Below are 16265 nucleotides of genomic sequence, written 5' to 3' on the forward strand. Positions count from 1 at the left end.
AATTAACGAGGATGAAACCAAAGCTGATCAAATTTCAGATGTTTGTCAAACAGGGCCAGCCACTGAATAGCTACCTTGACTAGTTCGCTCATTGAACCACACCAAAATTCACTGGATTAGACACCTCAAAACAAAGCATAGTTGCTTCTGGAGATAATTTAATCAGTTCGTAAGATAAAAATATCTTAATGATCCCAGGGATGGTGACATCAGGCAAATTTCCAGCGTCAGAATCAGGTTTTACCCTATAAAATACCATTTTTAACCGAAGGCAAGACACAACCACAATAGCCCACGAAGAAATTTGTCAGGAAAGAAGGTTATAAGCATTATGTTATAATTTTTGTCCAAACAAAGGCATCCTAGCAAAAATACATTGTGGAATCACCAACCAAAACTAATGTTTCCTCGCCTTGCTGCTTGTGCCTTTTTGCTAGTATACTATTTCTTAAAAAACTTAACCACCAGAGAGAAAGAGGAAAAGGGAGAGTAGCAGAGATGAAAGATGGAAGGGTAAAAGTGTAAAGAGACAAAGGGAGAGAGGGGAGGGGAAGGGAAGGAAATAAGAAGTGTGACATCAACCACATCTAGTTTGACAACAGGATACAGCTCTCAGTCCCATACATCCAGCACCACCTAGAAAAAACAAAAAGGAAAACCCAAAAAAAAAGGAAAAAATAAAAGAAAGAAAGAAAGACAAAGATGGGCAGAGATTCTTCAGACAGTTAACAAAGAATACCTTCAGAAGACAATTAGGTAACCAACCACGAAAGCATAGGAGTCAATATAAAGTATAGGGGTAGTATGAGAATTTCCACAATCACACACATGATACACATCAAGGAATTCCTCAGATTAGGTTTTTTCGTAAAATGTATGTAGCTTCTATATGTCATCATGGTACTAACAAGTGCAAACATGGATACCATTCCCCTAAATAAATGGCTTAACAGCTTCTATTGTTTTTTCATTAGTGGCAATTTTTTTCTTATATTTGAAGTAACTGCAAGAGGATCCAATCACTTTAACTAGTGTAATCCGGGAAGCATACTAGCCAAATAAAATGCAAGAGGGGCCAGAAAAACCATCTGTTAGTCATTTAGACAGCTTTGGCTACTTAGATACTGTGTTACCTAGAAGCGTTGAGCTACAACCATCAAGACCATCACTACTCTGTTTGCAAGGATAAAAACTATAGAAGCTAATGAATTCAACAAGATTTTTACCTGTTATGGAACAACAATTGAGTTCCACCAATTAAAGTTCAGATATGAGTATATCTGTTCATGCTCGATTCAGGGAGCATCATGCTTTACTCATCTCAGCAACATCTGGTTGCATTAATCTTAATATCAGCCTGCCTAACCAAACATTTTCAAGAAGAAAAACAAAAGAAAGAAGAAAAAAAAAAGAGGGGGAAAAAAGGAAGAAAACGAAAAAAGGGAGAAGAGAAGATGAGGAAAGACGCAATGCAAAAATGTGAAAAATAACATCCTTAAGCTTTAATACATTTCTTCATCCGAACAATTTTCTGCCAGCATTCTTAAAATAATTGTTCCAAAAAGCAGTGAATGCTCTCCCATTTAAACAACCAAAATTTTCAATTGCATACCTTCAAATACAATCAGATATAACTTTGCCCATTCATTTGATAAAGCGCCGACAAGAACCAGTCCCATAACCTGCATGTTTTTGGAATTTAACAGGCCCACCAAGCCACTAAATGTAAATAAAATTGGAGCCTCGTACAGAACTACCAGCATTGATAACTCATCATGCAAAGGTAGTATAATAAATTCACAAGACATCTAAGGTACTTGAGCACAAAAGCCTTTTCATACTACCCTATCAATAGTTCATACAAGTTAATGAGTACAGGATGAAGCTCAAAGACATTCAAATTCTTCAGCGGAAGGCACGACTCCCTCAAAATAAAGGGAGTCTGATATACCTTCTTTCACAGTACAGAGATTACTAAAAGTTAAGGGGCAATTCAAATCTTCAAACAGACATACAATAAAGAAATTACTACCTACTGATAGAGGTAAAAGTTCACCATAAATGAGCTCAAAAAGTAGTTCACAAGAAACTCAGCACCAGTTGATCCAAGATGGGCAGAAGCAAACTTGATATTCGATCTTTCAACTAATGCTACTTCACTTTCCGCTTATGTTCCATGGAGGACCTGCAAAAGAAGCAAAAATAGGCGTTTTTGTCATACAAACTGCAATTAATTCACTCTTAACAAATCTCGATCATCAAGTCAATCTATGTCTTGGGATCACGTTCCTCCAGGGCACCATGCTTCCTCAAAACTTTCCATATTTTCTGCAATGGTAAAATAAAATGTTCGCACAATCAAGTATCACAAGCCATAACCCATAGATTCAGAACTCTTTGAATTGGAAGCTATCAGTCACTGGTTCACATTCCCTTAGCAGGATCTTCTTCCATCAAGCTAGCCTCAGCCATTCCACGATTACTGTCATACTGCCTGGAGCTTCTCTGATGACCCCTATGACCTCTCACTTCATCCTTTATGGTTTCATCTTCACCTGATCCATGCCTACTTTCAGAAGATTTTGATCTAGACCGTCCCCTGTGCTTTGATCGTCGATTATCCGAACGGTTTGCAGACGGTTTACTTCCGTGCTGCTTATCATCGACAGATCTTGACCTGGACCGCTTTTTACTTCGATTTTTTGATTTCTCTTTTCTGCTCCTTTCCAATTTATCACTTGAACGATGTTTTTCTTCAGGAGATCTGGACCTTGACTTTGAGTGCCTTCTACTTCGATGCTTTGGTTTATCTCCTTTATTTCTGTCTAATTTATCACTTGAGTGATCTTTCTCTTCAGGAGATTTGGACCTTGACTTGGAGCGCCTTCTAGCATGATGCTTTCTTTTCTCTTCTCTGCTTCTGCTAAAATGATGCTTCTCTTCTGGGGATCTGGACCTGGAAGTTCTTCTGTGCTTTGACTTGCTTTCTTCCACGACTTCTGGTGACATTTTCTTCTGAGCATCCTCAACAACCTGTGGTGATGCTGACCTTCCCTGATCCTTCTGCTTGGCTTTCTCACCCCTGCTTCCTTCTAGCTTATCATCAGACTGGTCCCTAACTTCAGCAGACTTTGATCTCGATCGCCTGCTATATTTTGATTTTCTCTCACCATCTTTTGGGGATGACCTACTTCTTCGTCCATGTTCAGGCGACAGTGACTCACGTCGAGAAGCTCTACTTGTCTTGTGTGCTGGACTTTCTCGGCGGCATTTCGGTGAGCCTGAATCACCACGGTAAGATTTTCTAGTTCGTGGACTTGTGCTCCTACTTCTATTTCTCCTTGAAACAGGAGAACGACGATCATAGAATCTAACAAAATCCCGTTTTCTACTTCTGTCACTAGTATGTCTAATATCCCTATATGACCGCCTTTCATCTTCATAGCCTGAATAACGCCGGGGTCTCACAGGTGATCTGGATCTATAATCTCTTGATCTCCGCGGCAGAGGAGAGAAAGAACGGGATCTCCGCCTTCGCCTATAACTTATTGGAGATCTGGACTTAGATCTTGATCTGGATCGTGATTTGGATGGCGACCTGGATCTTGACCTAGCACGACTGGGAGATGCTGACCTATGGCAGGACAGCTCATTAGTAGAAGACCAATACAGTATTACAGTTAAAACAAGCAAATAAATAGCAGATGAAGAGAAACTATATACACACTCGGACATCGCGGAGAAAATTCAATTCTAGAAAAAAAAATTGTCACCTTCCTAGAAATTGATCCAGATTAACATTCCTTACCTTTTTTCCCCATAATAAGGAACAAGCACTACATGCTTATATTAAAGGATCTCCTGCAGAACTGAAGTAGATTCTGCAACAATTAATCAAGCAATTTTGTTAATGTAAACCATAAGATGCTCGGAAGATTCACTAGGCAAGCCTAGTCCTTTCTTGATTAGAGGTTTCTAGTGACCTCTTTATCCCTCAAGTTTAAAGCCAGCCATAGAGAATCTTAAAGAGTTGGAAGACTCGCAATTAAGTCTGTTATGCTCTCAAAAAGAAGTATATTATGTTGTCAATTTTCATCAAAGGATCGAACAAAGCTAGCTATATGTCATCATTCTTGGTATCTACAAGTATGGATATACAAAGCTTACACTAGCTTCATGTTGTTTCACAAACACAAGCCATGATGATGGTCTACAGGTGCAAAAGTCCAACTATTAATAATTAAACCAGATACTCATCATAATAGTTAGATGAATCAGCAAACACATAAGATAGATTATAAACAAATAAGAAAAATAGTTCATGTGACATACTTGGCCTTGTCATCAGTTTCCTTGTCTTCAGAGACCAGACCATTAGCTTTCAACATCCTGCTTATTTCTGCAGCTCTTGCTGCAGCCAAATCAGTAGCAGTTTTCATGGTTGCAGCTCGATTAGCTGCTTGTTGTGCAGTCATAGCTTGCTGCATTAATAGGGCCTGCTGGAACTGCATCTGTTGCATTGCTACTGCTTGTTGCATCATCAAGGGCAAAGAGGAAGAACCTGAATTTACAGCTGCCTTTGGAGGAAGTTGTTTTGCCATTTCAACATTTAAGGGGCGACCACCAACTTCTATATTGTTCAACGCCAAAGCGGCAGTTGCTTCTTCGGGCTTTGAGTATTCGATGTAAGCAAAATGTTTGGATTCAGTAATGCTACAATCAACGATTGCACCACAGAAACCAAACAGCTGCTTCAACTGATCCACTGTCAAAAGTGGGCTGAGATTGCTGACTTGCAAAGTTCTTTGCAGGGAATCGGCCTTTCCATCTTTGTCACCTGATCCTGAAAAGGAACACAAACAGCACAAACAAGAGAATTAGGTCCACTTTTTTATGGATACCTAGCAGAAATGTAGCAGAAATGTACTATATGCATAATTATTCCACACATCATCTGTTATGATGAGTGGGTTGGGAGAAGAAGCAGAGAGAAAGTAGTAAGAGACTATCTGGAAAGAGCAAAGAACATCCCAGCCAACTTTTTGCTCATCTGTAACCTTGCATCTTCTTGATGCTTTTCTAATGACATTTTATTACTTTACCCAAAAAAAAAAATGCGAGGAGTTTATTAACAATAATGAGAGCTAGAAATACCAGAGGAATCTTTTCCAGACTGTGCTTGTGCCTGAGCAGCATGCGCTTGAAGAGCTTGTGCAGCAACAATTGCCTGAGCAGCAGCCATAGCAGCCGCAGAAGGTGCCATGGGCACTTGACTAAGAGTACCCATACTGGTGGTCGCAGCTAGAGCAGTCATTAGAAGATTGTGAGGGGGGTGACTGAATTTGCAATCAGTTTTTGCACACCGTCCGTAAAGGTATTCTCGGCAAACTTCCCCGAGAGATGCCCCAATTCCAGGTAAAACTACTCCTCCGCCAGCTCCAGGAACAATACCTGGTATCATCCCAAGCAATCCTGGGACTGCCCCAGATACCGAACCAGAATAGTTTGGCATATTAGGCATGTTCTGGTTGACCATATTTGGAAATGTGGTTGACGTTGATACACCCAATAACCCGCCAGTAGTACTGCCTGCATGATACAAATACAAAATTAAATTCTTCAACATGTAGAACATAAGGATAAAATCACAAACCACTTCCCCCATCATCCCTTCCAGACCACTCTCACTAAACAGAAGCTTATGCTTCAACTTGAGAATATTTGCTCAAGTATTCACTCTTATCAAAACGCAGTGCATCTACAACATTTTTTGGGCCATGTTCTGATTAGTTTGTAAGAGAATACTATAGTAGGTCATGACTACAGCTCCCTCATGCCTATGTACTGAAAACGCAAATATATTACATCTCGTTACAGTTCCTTGTTATAAGTCGACCATATCTCTCATTCAAACTACTTTACAATAAAAACGAGAACATCACGAAACTAGAAAATAAGGGTACGCACAAGAGGAAAATAGTACCACACATTATATATAATAAGTTCAGAAACAGATAGAGAAAGGCTCGTTAGAAAGACTACAACATGGTGCGACTTATTCAAGAAAAGAGACAGAAAATAAGTTTGATCCAAATTTTAGAAGTCAAAGCAGACTCAGGTGAAAAGTATCTTTAGATAATTGTTACCATTCTAAGAAAAAAAGTATCTAATTACCATTCTAAGAAAAAAAGTATCTTTAGTTGTTAAATCCAATTTATTCTAAATAAAAAGTATCTTTAGATAAATTTACACAGTTTTTTGAAAATTTTAGGCCCTCTAGATGAAGAAGGGGTGCAACAACAACAACTATAATCCGTTTTGCTCCACTGCAACGCATTTGATTCCAGCATTTTATTTTATTTTTTGAAATTGGTAACTGTATATATATTTCATCCTGATCAAAACTTTACAAAGGTATTCCTATTTTCTGAGATCCTACTCCTACATTGAATCTAATACATCAATGATGGAGACTGTATCATTGGAATAGACCTGATTACACCAGAAACATAATACAAGTCAGCTTGATTTTGTGCATACTATTTTCTACATTGTCCACCAAATAATTCATATTTCTTTAATACTGGAGTATCTCCACAACTTTTACTGACCCTCTAGACTCCCCTTCTTGTCTCCTTATTTAGTAGTCTTACCTAGTATTTGTATAGTATCCTATTTTTCAATTTTACTATTACCTGTTACTTTGTTTCTCTTGATAATCTGCTGTCGTTAATTCCTGTCTATCCTGCTTTGGTTACACTTCTTTTGAGCCCGGGGTCTATCGAAAACAACCTCTCTACCCCCACAAAGGTAGAGGTAAAGTCTGCGTACAGTCTACCAAACCAGACCCCACTTGTGAGATTACAGTGGGTATGATGTTGTTCATGCTGTTGCTACAATTTTCTAGACAAACCAAAAATACTTGGCAAATACTAAACCTAATGTAAGCCTACCATTGTGACGAAACCTTCATCCCAACTAATTTTAGCATCTTTTGCTTCCCACTGTTTTCTATTCTTCACTAAGCTAAGCAACCTGACGAAGCACGTATAAAGCAGTATGAAATTCACGAATCAGAGGGGGAAAAAAAAAGACAAACCCGTGTTGAAGAAAACAAGGAAAGGACTACCCATAATGCTCTTCCCATTACATTCCACATTCATCATATAATTGCCTCTCTTCTGAACGCACCCATAAGCTAAAAGCCTAAAGTTTTTTCCTTTTAGCTTTATAAGCTATTTTTAAACCGATCCATACACCCTGTAGGTAACGACGGGAAAGAATACAATTCATCCAAAGGTTGTATCCATCAAAACAATACAGTACGACACAATACAATACAACCATAATACACTACAACACAATACAGTATAATACAATATATTATGAAACAATATGTAACAACCATCCAAACAAACGCTGTACCATCAGCTACCTCATTCTGTCTTTACTTATTACCCTAATTATATTTTTATTTTTTTACCCTACCATTTTATAGTAGCTCTACCCCGTACCCTACTTTTCTTATAGGTTTATTCCTTCATATTGCTGTTGTGTGACATTATGTAACGACAGTATATCCATCAAAATAATACAGTACTGAAACATAGTGTAACGCAGTATGAAATTCATTAAAAAAAGCCGAACCTGTACTGAAGAAAACAGGGAAAGGACTACCCATAATACTCTTGCCATTACACTCCACATTAACCATATAATTCCCTCTTTTCTGCACAATATAACTGACAGTATAACTCCCATCACCCATATCCTTCACTATCCCTTCCAAATCAGATCCACCAACACCAACACCGGGTGAAACCCTAACCCTAACCTCAGCCCCACCAACACCAACTTTCCTCCCATCACAATCCTTCGTAACTACAGTAAACGTCGACGTAACACAAGCCGTACCACCAGCTATACCAGCTCCAGCCGCCGTACATTTTGTAGGGTCCACTGGACCGACCGGCTTAGATGCGAGCCGTTTCTCCTCGTATTCCTCATCGTCAGTGTCGGATGTTGCGGCGGCGGCGTTGTTGGCGGCGGTTGAAGAGGAATCGATGTTTTTGAAAGTGGCTTCGAATGCGGCTTTAGCGGCGGCGTCTTTTTCGGCTTCGCTTTTGAGCTTTGCTTCTTCGGCTTGTTTTGCCCATATTGGTTTTATTGCCGGTGTTACTGTGATCGCCGATGAATTGTTGTTCCGGTCAGCCATGTACGGTCAGCTTCGATTGTGTACTAACCCTAGGATTTTTGGTTTTGGGGGAAAGGCCGAAGAGGAATAGAATGAAAGAAGAGGTGTCAATGTATAGAAACCTCAAAGTTATTAGGACCCGTATAGGATTAAAGAAATTAGAAGTACAGCAAAGGCATGTTGTAGTGTGAGAGTTATTGGATTCTAAATTAATTATTTTTAATATCTATAATAATAATTTACGTTTACATAATGATTTATAGCTATATAAAATTATGTGACTCATTTAATATTATAATATTAGTTTTCGCCAAACTCATAACTGAACGCAAGCTCATCCCTGACTATTTACTTATACTTGAATAGGCAAATAAAATTCCTCACGGCTGAGTTGTACGTACTTTAATTATTTGGTGCATAAAGTTAAAAGTAGTTTTAGTGCTTGAAAGACTGACTCTTTCACTTTGATGGGGTGTCGTATCACACTTGTTAATTTGTTTCTTATGTCAATACCTTCTTATGTCATGCAATCTTTTATTGTTCCTACAGCTATAGGAATTTGTTTGGGGAAGTAATGCAGATTCTCGCAAAGTGCATCTTGTAAACTGGACCAACTTCACCTGAAAAATGAGAAAGGATCGGAGGTCTTAGAAAATTTAATGATGTTTTTATTGCCAAGATTTGTTGGAGATTTACTCAGAACCTGGGCCTTATGGGTCTCCATGTTAGAAGGAAAATATTGGATGAGAAATAAGTCTCTGCCTTTGACTTTTCCTTCTTCTCAGGTATAACCTTTTGGAATTGGGTGTGCATATGTTTTTTCGTCCGTCATAATCTTTGTTAGTCAATTGCTAATGGTAAGAATTGTTCCTTTTGGTAGACATTTGGTTGATGGATAAATTACCTTTAATTGAGGTTGTTGATAATTTATTCCTGATCATATTTTACATTGGAGGTTAGTGGATGTTGTTGGACATAATGGAGACTAGAATTTGCAGCTCTTTATCGCTATGTTCCACAACAACTAGTGAAATTGCTTGGCAAACATCTTGGAGATGATGAATTTTTCTGGAGAAATAGTGCTAGTGGTTGCTTCACGATTGCTTCGATGTATGAGGTTCTTAGCAATTATGAGCATCTTCTTTCCGATAAAGTTTGAAAATTAATTTGGGGTTGGTTCGGGCCTGAAAAAAATTCGAGTGTTCCTCCTTTGGTAGTATGGCAAAGGTAGAATCCTTACAAATTTGGAGAGATATCTTACTTAGAGGGTGCTATGGTAACTCTATTTTTTCCTGGGATATTTTGGTTCAAAGCATTTTTTTTTTTTTTTTTTTGGTCATTTTGGCTCCAGACTCCCTTCTTCATCTTCCATCTAAGTTTCATACTCGTGTCTATTTCAACGAGCCTTTTCCCGAGAAAGTATCCCGGTCCTTACTATTTATCTTTTTTATGGTTTTTTTGCATTTTTTTTCTTCCATTCTCTACATAAATATACTAACTAAATGTATTAACAAAATCTTCATGAAGTAATTATTCGTTTGTAATAAAAGCTCATTAACCGTTTGACTAAGTCAGCCACGTACATCTTGCAATAAAGCTCAAACTCATTTTGTCTGATTCAACCCACGTAGCAGAGCATAAATAACCTTGATTATTATTCCTCCATCCTTCCGTATTCTATTGCAAACAATTAATATCCATTAATTCTTGATTTGTTTGATGATACTTATTTCCATTTTCTAACGTAATAGTTAACAACTATATATAAATAGAGAGGTTCATGGATTATAATCAATATATGGGGAAGTTCATGAAACAGTGAGTGTAAGAATGGAGTCAAGTCATTCAAAAATCATTTTGTGTTCAATGCTATTTTTGATCAGTAAGTTTGATAAGAAAAGTTTGTTGCTTCTATTCCTTAATAAAAATAAAATAAGCATTATATATTATTTTGTTTGGGCTTTTTTTAGTAGAAAAGCGTACAAGTGATTCGAGACGTGAAAGAACCGCTCGCTTAATACTCTATTATTTTATAATACTTGAGGTAGATAATCCATATTATATATAGAATTTTCTTTTATATATTCTTGAAATTTATTTTCCGCTTTATGGTTTTTAGCCATTTTAATTAACTTTTTTCCACTTTAAGAGTTAACATTGTTGTTGTTCTTATTATTATAATCCTTTAGTCCTTCAGTATATTAACCTTAAGACTAACTTCAAGAAAAATTGTGAATATTTTAGGATCAAAGTGAAAGAAAATTAATATACAAGATAATTAAATCGTAGATATGAAATGTCGGTTTAACATGAAATAATATTTATTGATATGAACTCATATCAATTACATGTATATTAGGTGATTCTGAAGGTTAATTTTGTGCTTTACGTATGTCACAATACACACTTCTAAAATATACACAACTAAACAAGTACAGTTTTGGATATGCCTACATTTTATTATGACTTAGCAAAATGTGAAAAAATTGATACGGAATAAAGTAGGAGTTCAGGTCATAAGAATGGTGATGTATCACCTTTATTCATATTTTTCTTTTCTTTGCTCAAAATTTTGCCTCTTTTTCTTTATTTACATTTAAAAACTAATCAGTCCAATAATTCAAAAAAAATTAACCCCCTTAGTTACCTTCCTTTATTACATTCTTTAAGCTACGCTAATTCAAAAAATACTAAAGAAGGAGGCAGTTGATTCTTTCCGCTTGCCTCTATCTGAAGTGCTATATCCATGGATTTTGCTTCTATGCCGTGAGCACATTGAGAAGAAATGGTACCATTATGTATTTATAATATCCTTCTGTATTTCATGGGTGAGTGGTTTTTGATAGTCGGTTTTTAATATAAATTTGTTCAATCATCGTATAACTTGCACAGTTATCGCAAAGAAGGTAAAAAGTTGCAACTAGAAGGAAGAAATGACACCAAATTTTTGCCAAACCTATTGCTTCCTGCCTTAAAGCCCTCGGCTACAACATTCGCCGCTACTTACATGACAATCACAAGTATGATGTCTGTTTGAGTTGGTTTTGTTAGTTTAGATTTGATATTAGGAAGACCGTTTCCACAAGGAGGTTCAATGAAAATTGAATTTACAATTTGATAGTTTGTTTATATTTTCGAAAGCAAGACATACACATTATTTTCTGTTTCACTTTGTATAATATGATTCGGAGTATGAGGGTCAAACCACTTAATTTTCTATGCTAGTTCAGACAAACATTTTAAGTTCTTTGAAATAGAATTTTCATATTTATAAATTATCTCAAAAATACGATATATCACAATAGAAAGTAAAAGTAAACTTCACTTTTTATTTATTTTCTTTTTGTGGGAAATGAAAGTGTGAAAAGTAAGATAGCAAATAAAATAAAAACAAAATAGAGAGAATGTAAACGAAAGGGATAGATAAAAATTAAGGGAAAAGTAAGAGAATAGTGATGTATAGAGGAAGATGAAAAGGAAGGAAGAGGAAAAAACAAGAAGACGAAAAAAAATTAAAATAAAATATTAACTGTGAAAAAGAAATTATAAACAAAACACTGTAATTATTTATGTGTTTTTCCATCTCGAGAGCTAGAGAAATAAATACACTCTATGTCATGTGGGCGTCGTATGGCAACAAAAGATATACATTTTACAAGTGTATAGTAATATATAATTAGGTGTGTAATTTAGATTTGGGTACATCATGTTATAGGCGTATGTTTGCATTATCCCCTTATTTGAATTTTAAATCAGGATATACACACACACCACACACACTAACATAACAGAATGTGTTTAAATTTATTACTATATATATATATATATGTATAGACACTCACACAACACACACTAAGAACATAACAAAATGTGTTTAAATTTATTACACACATACAGAGATCAAATTTCTTTAATTTATAAAGCCTAACAATAGTCAAGTGATGAAAAATTAGCTAAAATATATAAATTAAATATTAATAATAAAATAGAGTAAAACCTGAAACTAAACTATTTGAAGGCTAATATTTTAATATTCACGTATTAGAAAAGGATTATTTAATTTCTTTATATCGCGCGAAGCGCGGACATGTTCACTAGTATGAAAAAAAAAGAAGGTAAAACAAAAAAGATGCTGGCTTGTTTTAAGCTCCAGTTTGTCCATATAAAATTCATTTTTTTTTAATTTAAAAAAAATAATAGTATTTGATTATATATTGAATTGATTTTTTGAACTTTTTTCAAAGATGAGCTTTTAAATTTTAAAAAGTAATTTATCCGACTTTTAAGTAATTTTTTTTTTTTTTTGTATAAACAAAATGCCAATATTTTCCAACTCAAGTACAATAACAATAACAACAACAACCCAGTGAAATTCCACACCGTGGGGTCTGGGGAGGGTAGAGTGTACGCAGACCTTACTCCTACCAAGGTAGGACGGCTGTTTCCGAAAAACTCTCGGCTTAATGAAAATCATAAAAGGTGGTCAGATAGGTATATTTTCCAACTTAAGTACATGTTCACACACTAGACGGCCTATGCCCGTGCGCCAACACTTTAGATTATAGTGCATCTATGTGTATGTAGTTGTCTTTGAATAGTGATAATATATATATATATATTTCATTTTTGATTTGTTGTTAAGTAGAGTAGTAAGTAGCTAGGCGGATTTCAGACGATTAATATAACATTGTAGTTTGTGCTCCGTATCTAAAACTTTATTATATTAATGTTTGCTACGAATACAAAATCGGCAAATTTATTAATATATTTTAAAAGAGAAGACTTGTTTAAAAGGAAACTATTTTCCTCTCTTTGAGATAAAACAATAGCAATATTTAAGTATCAGTTGATACTTTCAATTTTAATTCGATTAATTTAAAGGTGTAAAATACTTATTAATTTTTATCAAATTTTGATTTGGATAATTATAATTCAAATTATTAAATTAATTTTACATGTTTAAAACGAAACAAAGTAGAAATTAATTTTCTATTTAAACGAAGAGATACTATTTTTAAATTTTTGGTAAATATTCTTGATTTAGCTCATTTTACTTGTCATGTTGTCTTTTAGATGGTTTTTTAAGAAAACGTTGATTAGAATTATAATTTGACTAATTTACCTTATTCATTATTTGATCTCCATTTGATATATTTTTTTTACGACATTAATCTCTTTTCACATTTATTAGAGTAAGAATAAAAATAAAAAAGTAATTAAATTCTATCTTATTTTAAAATATAAATATTTTAAGTATATTTATTTTAGTAAACATAACAAATAAATGACATGGCAGAATAACAAATATAACAGTTTAATATATACATTAGATCTCAGGCTAATATAAAAAAAAAAAAGGAAAATTATATGGTTTGACTACTTAATCTTTTGAAGAAAAGTAATTTCATTTGCTCCCACTAATGGATTGATACGCACGCGGCAATGAATCCATCATTATTGACTTAATGAGATACTTTGAAAATTACATGAATATTGTTTGATTTTTTATATGGTGTGCAATTTTCTTTTTGGACATTATTAGTTTGCACTATTTTTATGCATATATTAGTACTATATAAAAAGCATGGGTTTGCACTATTTTTATGCATATAATATATATATATATATATATATATATATGTTCAAAACACGATTAATATAACATTGTAGTTTGTGTTCCGTATCTAAAACTTTATTATATTAGTGTTTGCTACGAATACAAAGTCTGCACTTTTTTTTTTGACATGTTTTTTTTAATATGGGATTTTTTTTTTTTTATATATTACTTGATTTTATCAATATGGGATACTATGTTCAAAACACGATTAATATAACATTGTAGTTTGTGCTCTGTATCTAAAACTTTATTATATTAGTGTTGCTACGAATACAAAATCTGCACTTTTTTTTTTACATTGTTTATTTTTTTAATATGGAATTCACTTTCTTTTTATATTGCTTGATTTTGTTAATATGAGGTTCACTTTTCTTTTTCCCGTGAGTTTGGAGATGGTGGGTTCCACTTTTTTTTTTTTTTTTTTGTTTAACTCATTTTACTTGTCATGTTTTCTTTTGCACGATTTTTTAAGAAAACGCCAATTAGAATTATAATTTCACTAATTTACCTTATTAATTATTTGATCTCCATTTAATATTATTTTTTGTTTTATGACATTAATCTCTTTTCACATTTATTAGAGTAAGGAAAAAATGAAAAAGTAATTAAATTCTATCTTATTTTAATATATAAGTATTTTAAGTATGTTGTTGTACAATAATTTCATTTGCTCCCACTAATGGATTGATACGCATGTGGCAATGAATCCATCATTATATGAGATACTTTAGAAATTACATAAATATTGTTTGATTTTTTAATATGGGATGCATTTTTTTTATATTGCTTGATTTTGTTAATATGGAGTCCACTTTTTTTTTTCTTAATATTGATTGATGCTTAGTTGAGGCCCACACTTTTTTTTTTAATATTGATTGATGTTTAGTTGAGATTCACACATTTTTTTTGGTTGGAAAACGGACGACAAAGCATGGGGGTGCAAACCCATATTTGTTTAATATGGACTCAATTTTTATTTTTATTTTTTATGAGGCCCATCAACGGACGACGAAGGAGGACCCCAACTCCTGCTTCAAACACCTGGCGAACGTTAGAAATCTTTCAATTAAAAACCCACATATGCATACTCCAATAAATCTCGCTACAAATCAAAATAAAAATTCATTCATGTATAATTAAAAACGTTTGCACAGTTTTGCCTATACCCAGTTTGAGCACAAAGGAGAAGAAGAGGTATGAGAAAGATGATCGAGTACTTGGCCTATTCCTCTCCCTCTCAGGCCTTAGCAATTCTTGAGTCATCTCCTCTCTTGATCTGGAAGTGAGAGGAAAGAGAAAGACAAAGGGAAGGATCCAGAAGGGAAGGGAAATATTTGCTAAAATTTACTCTTTTACCCTTGCATTAACTGAGACGACGAAGGAGGACCCCTCTATACCCGTGCTGCGCATGGGTCCAACACTTTAGATTATAATATATATATATATATATATATATATTATGTTTAAAACACGATTAATATAACATTGTAGTTTGTGCTCCGTATCTAAAATTTTAATATATTAATGTTTGTTACGAATACAAAATTGGCAAATTTATTAATATTTTTTAAAAGAGAAGACTTGTTTAAAAGGAAACTATTTTCCTCTCTTTGAGATAAAACAATAGCAATATTTAAGCATCAGTTGATACTTTTAATTTTAATTCGATTAATTTAAAGGTGTAAAATACTTATTATTTTTTATCAAATTTTGATTTGGATAATTCTAATTCAAATTCTCGGTTTAGCTCATTTTACTTGTCATGTTGTCTTTTGCATGGTTTTTTAAGAAAATGTCGATTAGAATTATAATTTGACTAATTTACCTTATTCATTATTTGATCAAAATAAAAAAGTAATTAAATTCTATGTTATTTTAAAATATAAAAATTTTAAGTATATTTATTTTAGTGAACATAATAAATAAATGACATGGCGGAATAGCAAATACAACAGTTTAATATCTAGATTAGATCTCAGGATAATATAAAAAAAGAAAGAAAACTGTATGGTTTGACTACTTAACTTTTTGAAGAAAAACAATTTTATTTACTCCCACTAATGGATTGATACGCACGTGGCAATGAATCCATCATTATTGACTTAATGAGATACTTTGGAAATTGCATGAATATTGTTTGATTTTTTAATATGGAGTGCACTTTTTTTTTTTTACATTATTAATTTGCACTATTTATATATATATACACACACACACACACACTATGTTCAAAACACGATTAATATAACATTGTAGTTTGTACTTTGTATCTAAAACTTTAGTATATTAGTATATACACACTATGTTCAAAATACGATTAATATAACATTGTAGTTTGTACTTTGTATCTAAAACTTTAGTATATTAGTGTTTACTACGAATACAAAGTCTACACTTTTTTTTACATTATTATTTTTTTAATATGGGGTTCACCTTTTTTTTTTTTTTTTTTTT

The 16265-nt window shown here is 33.8% G+C and overlaps 1 protein-coding gene across 11 annotated transcripts; it reads right to left on the minus strand.

Moving 5' to 3' along the window:
* Positions 1-303: 303 nt before the first annotated feature.
* LOC132610190 (uncharacterized) lies at positions 304-8354 on the minus strand. 11 transcript variants are annotated; one of them, XR_009571055.1, is made up of 7 exons: positions 7648-8354; positions 5155-5589; positions 4333-4843; positions 2057-3634; positions 1613-1682; positions 1227-1331; positions 304-636 (listed from the first exon to the last, which is right to left on the minus strand). XR_009571055.1 is itself a non-coding variant. In XM_060324474.1 (4 exons), the coding sequence occupies exons 1-4, from the start codon at positions 8213-8215 to the stop codon at positions 2425-2427; spliced, it is 2724 nt and encodes a 907-aa protein (XP_060180457.1). In that variant the 5' UTR covers positions 8216-8354; the 3' UTR covers positions 1815-2424. The 11 variants fall into 11 exon arrangements, 1 of the variants encoding a protein (XP_060180457.1); XR_009571053.1 differs by having other exon boundaries at positions 1227-1357; XR_009571054.1 differs by having other exon boundaries at positions 1227-1361.
* Between the last annotated feature and the right edge of the window lie 7911 nt (positions 8355-16265).

This window comes from Lycium barbarum, chromosome 9 (genome assembly GCF_019175385.1).
Source record: "Lycium barbarum isolate Lr01 chromosome 9, ASM1917538v2, whole genome shotgun sequence".
Lineage (NCBI taxonomy): Eukaryota > Viridiplantae > Streptophyta > Magnoliopsida > Solanales > Solanaceae > Lycium > Lycium barbarum.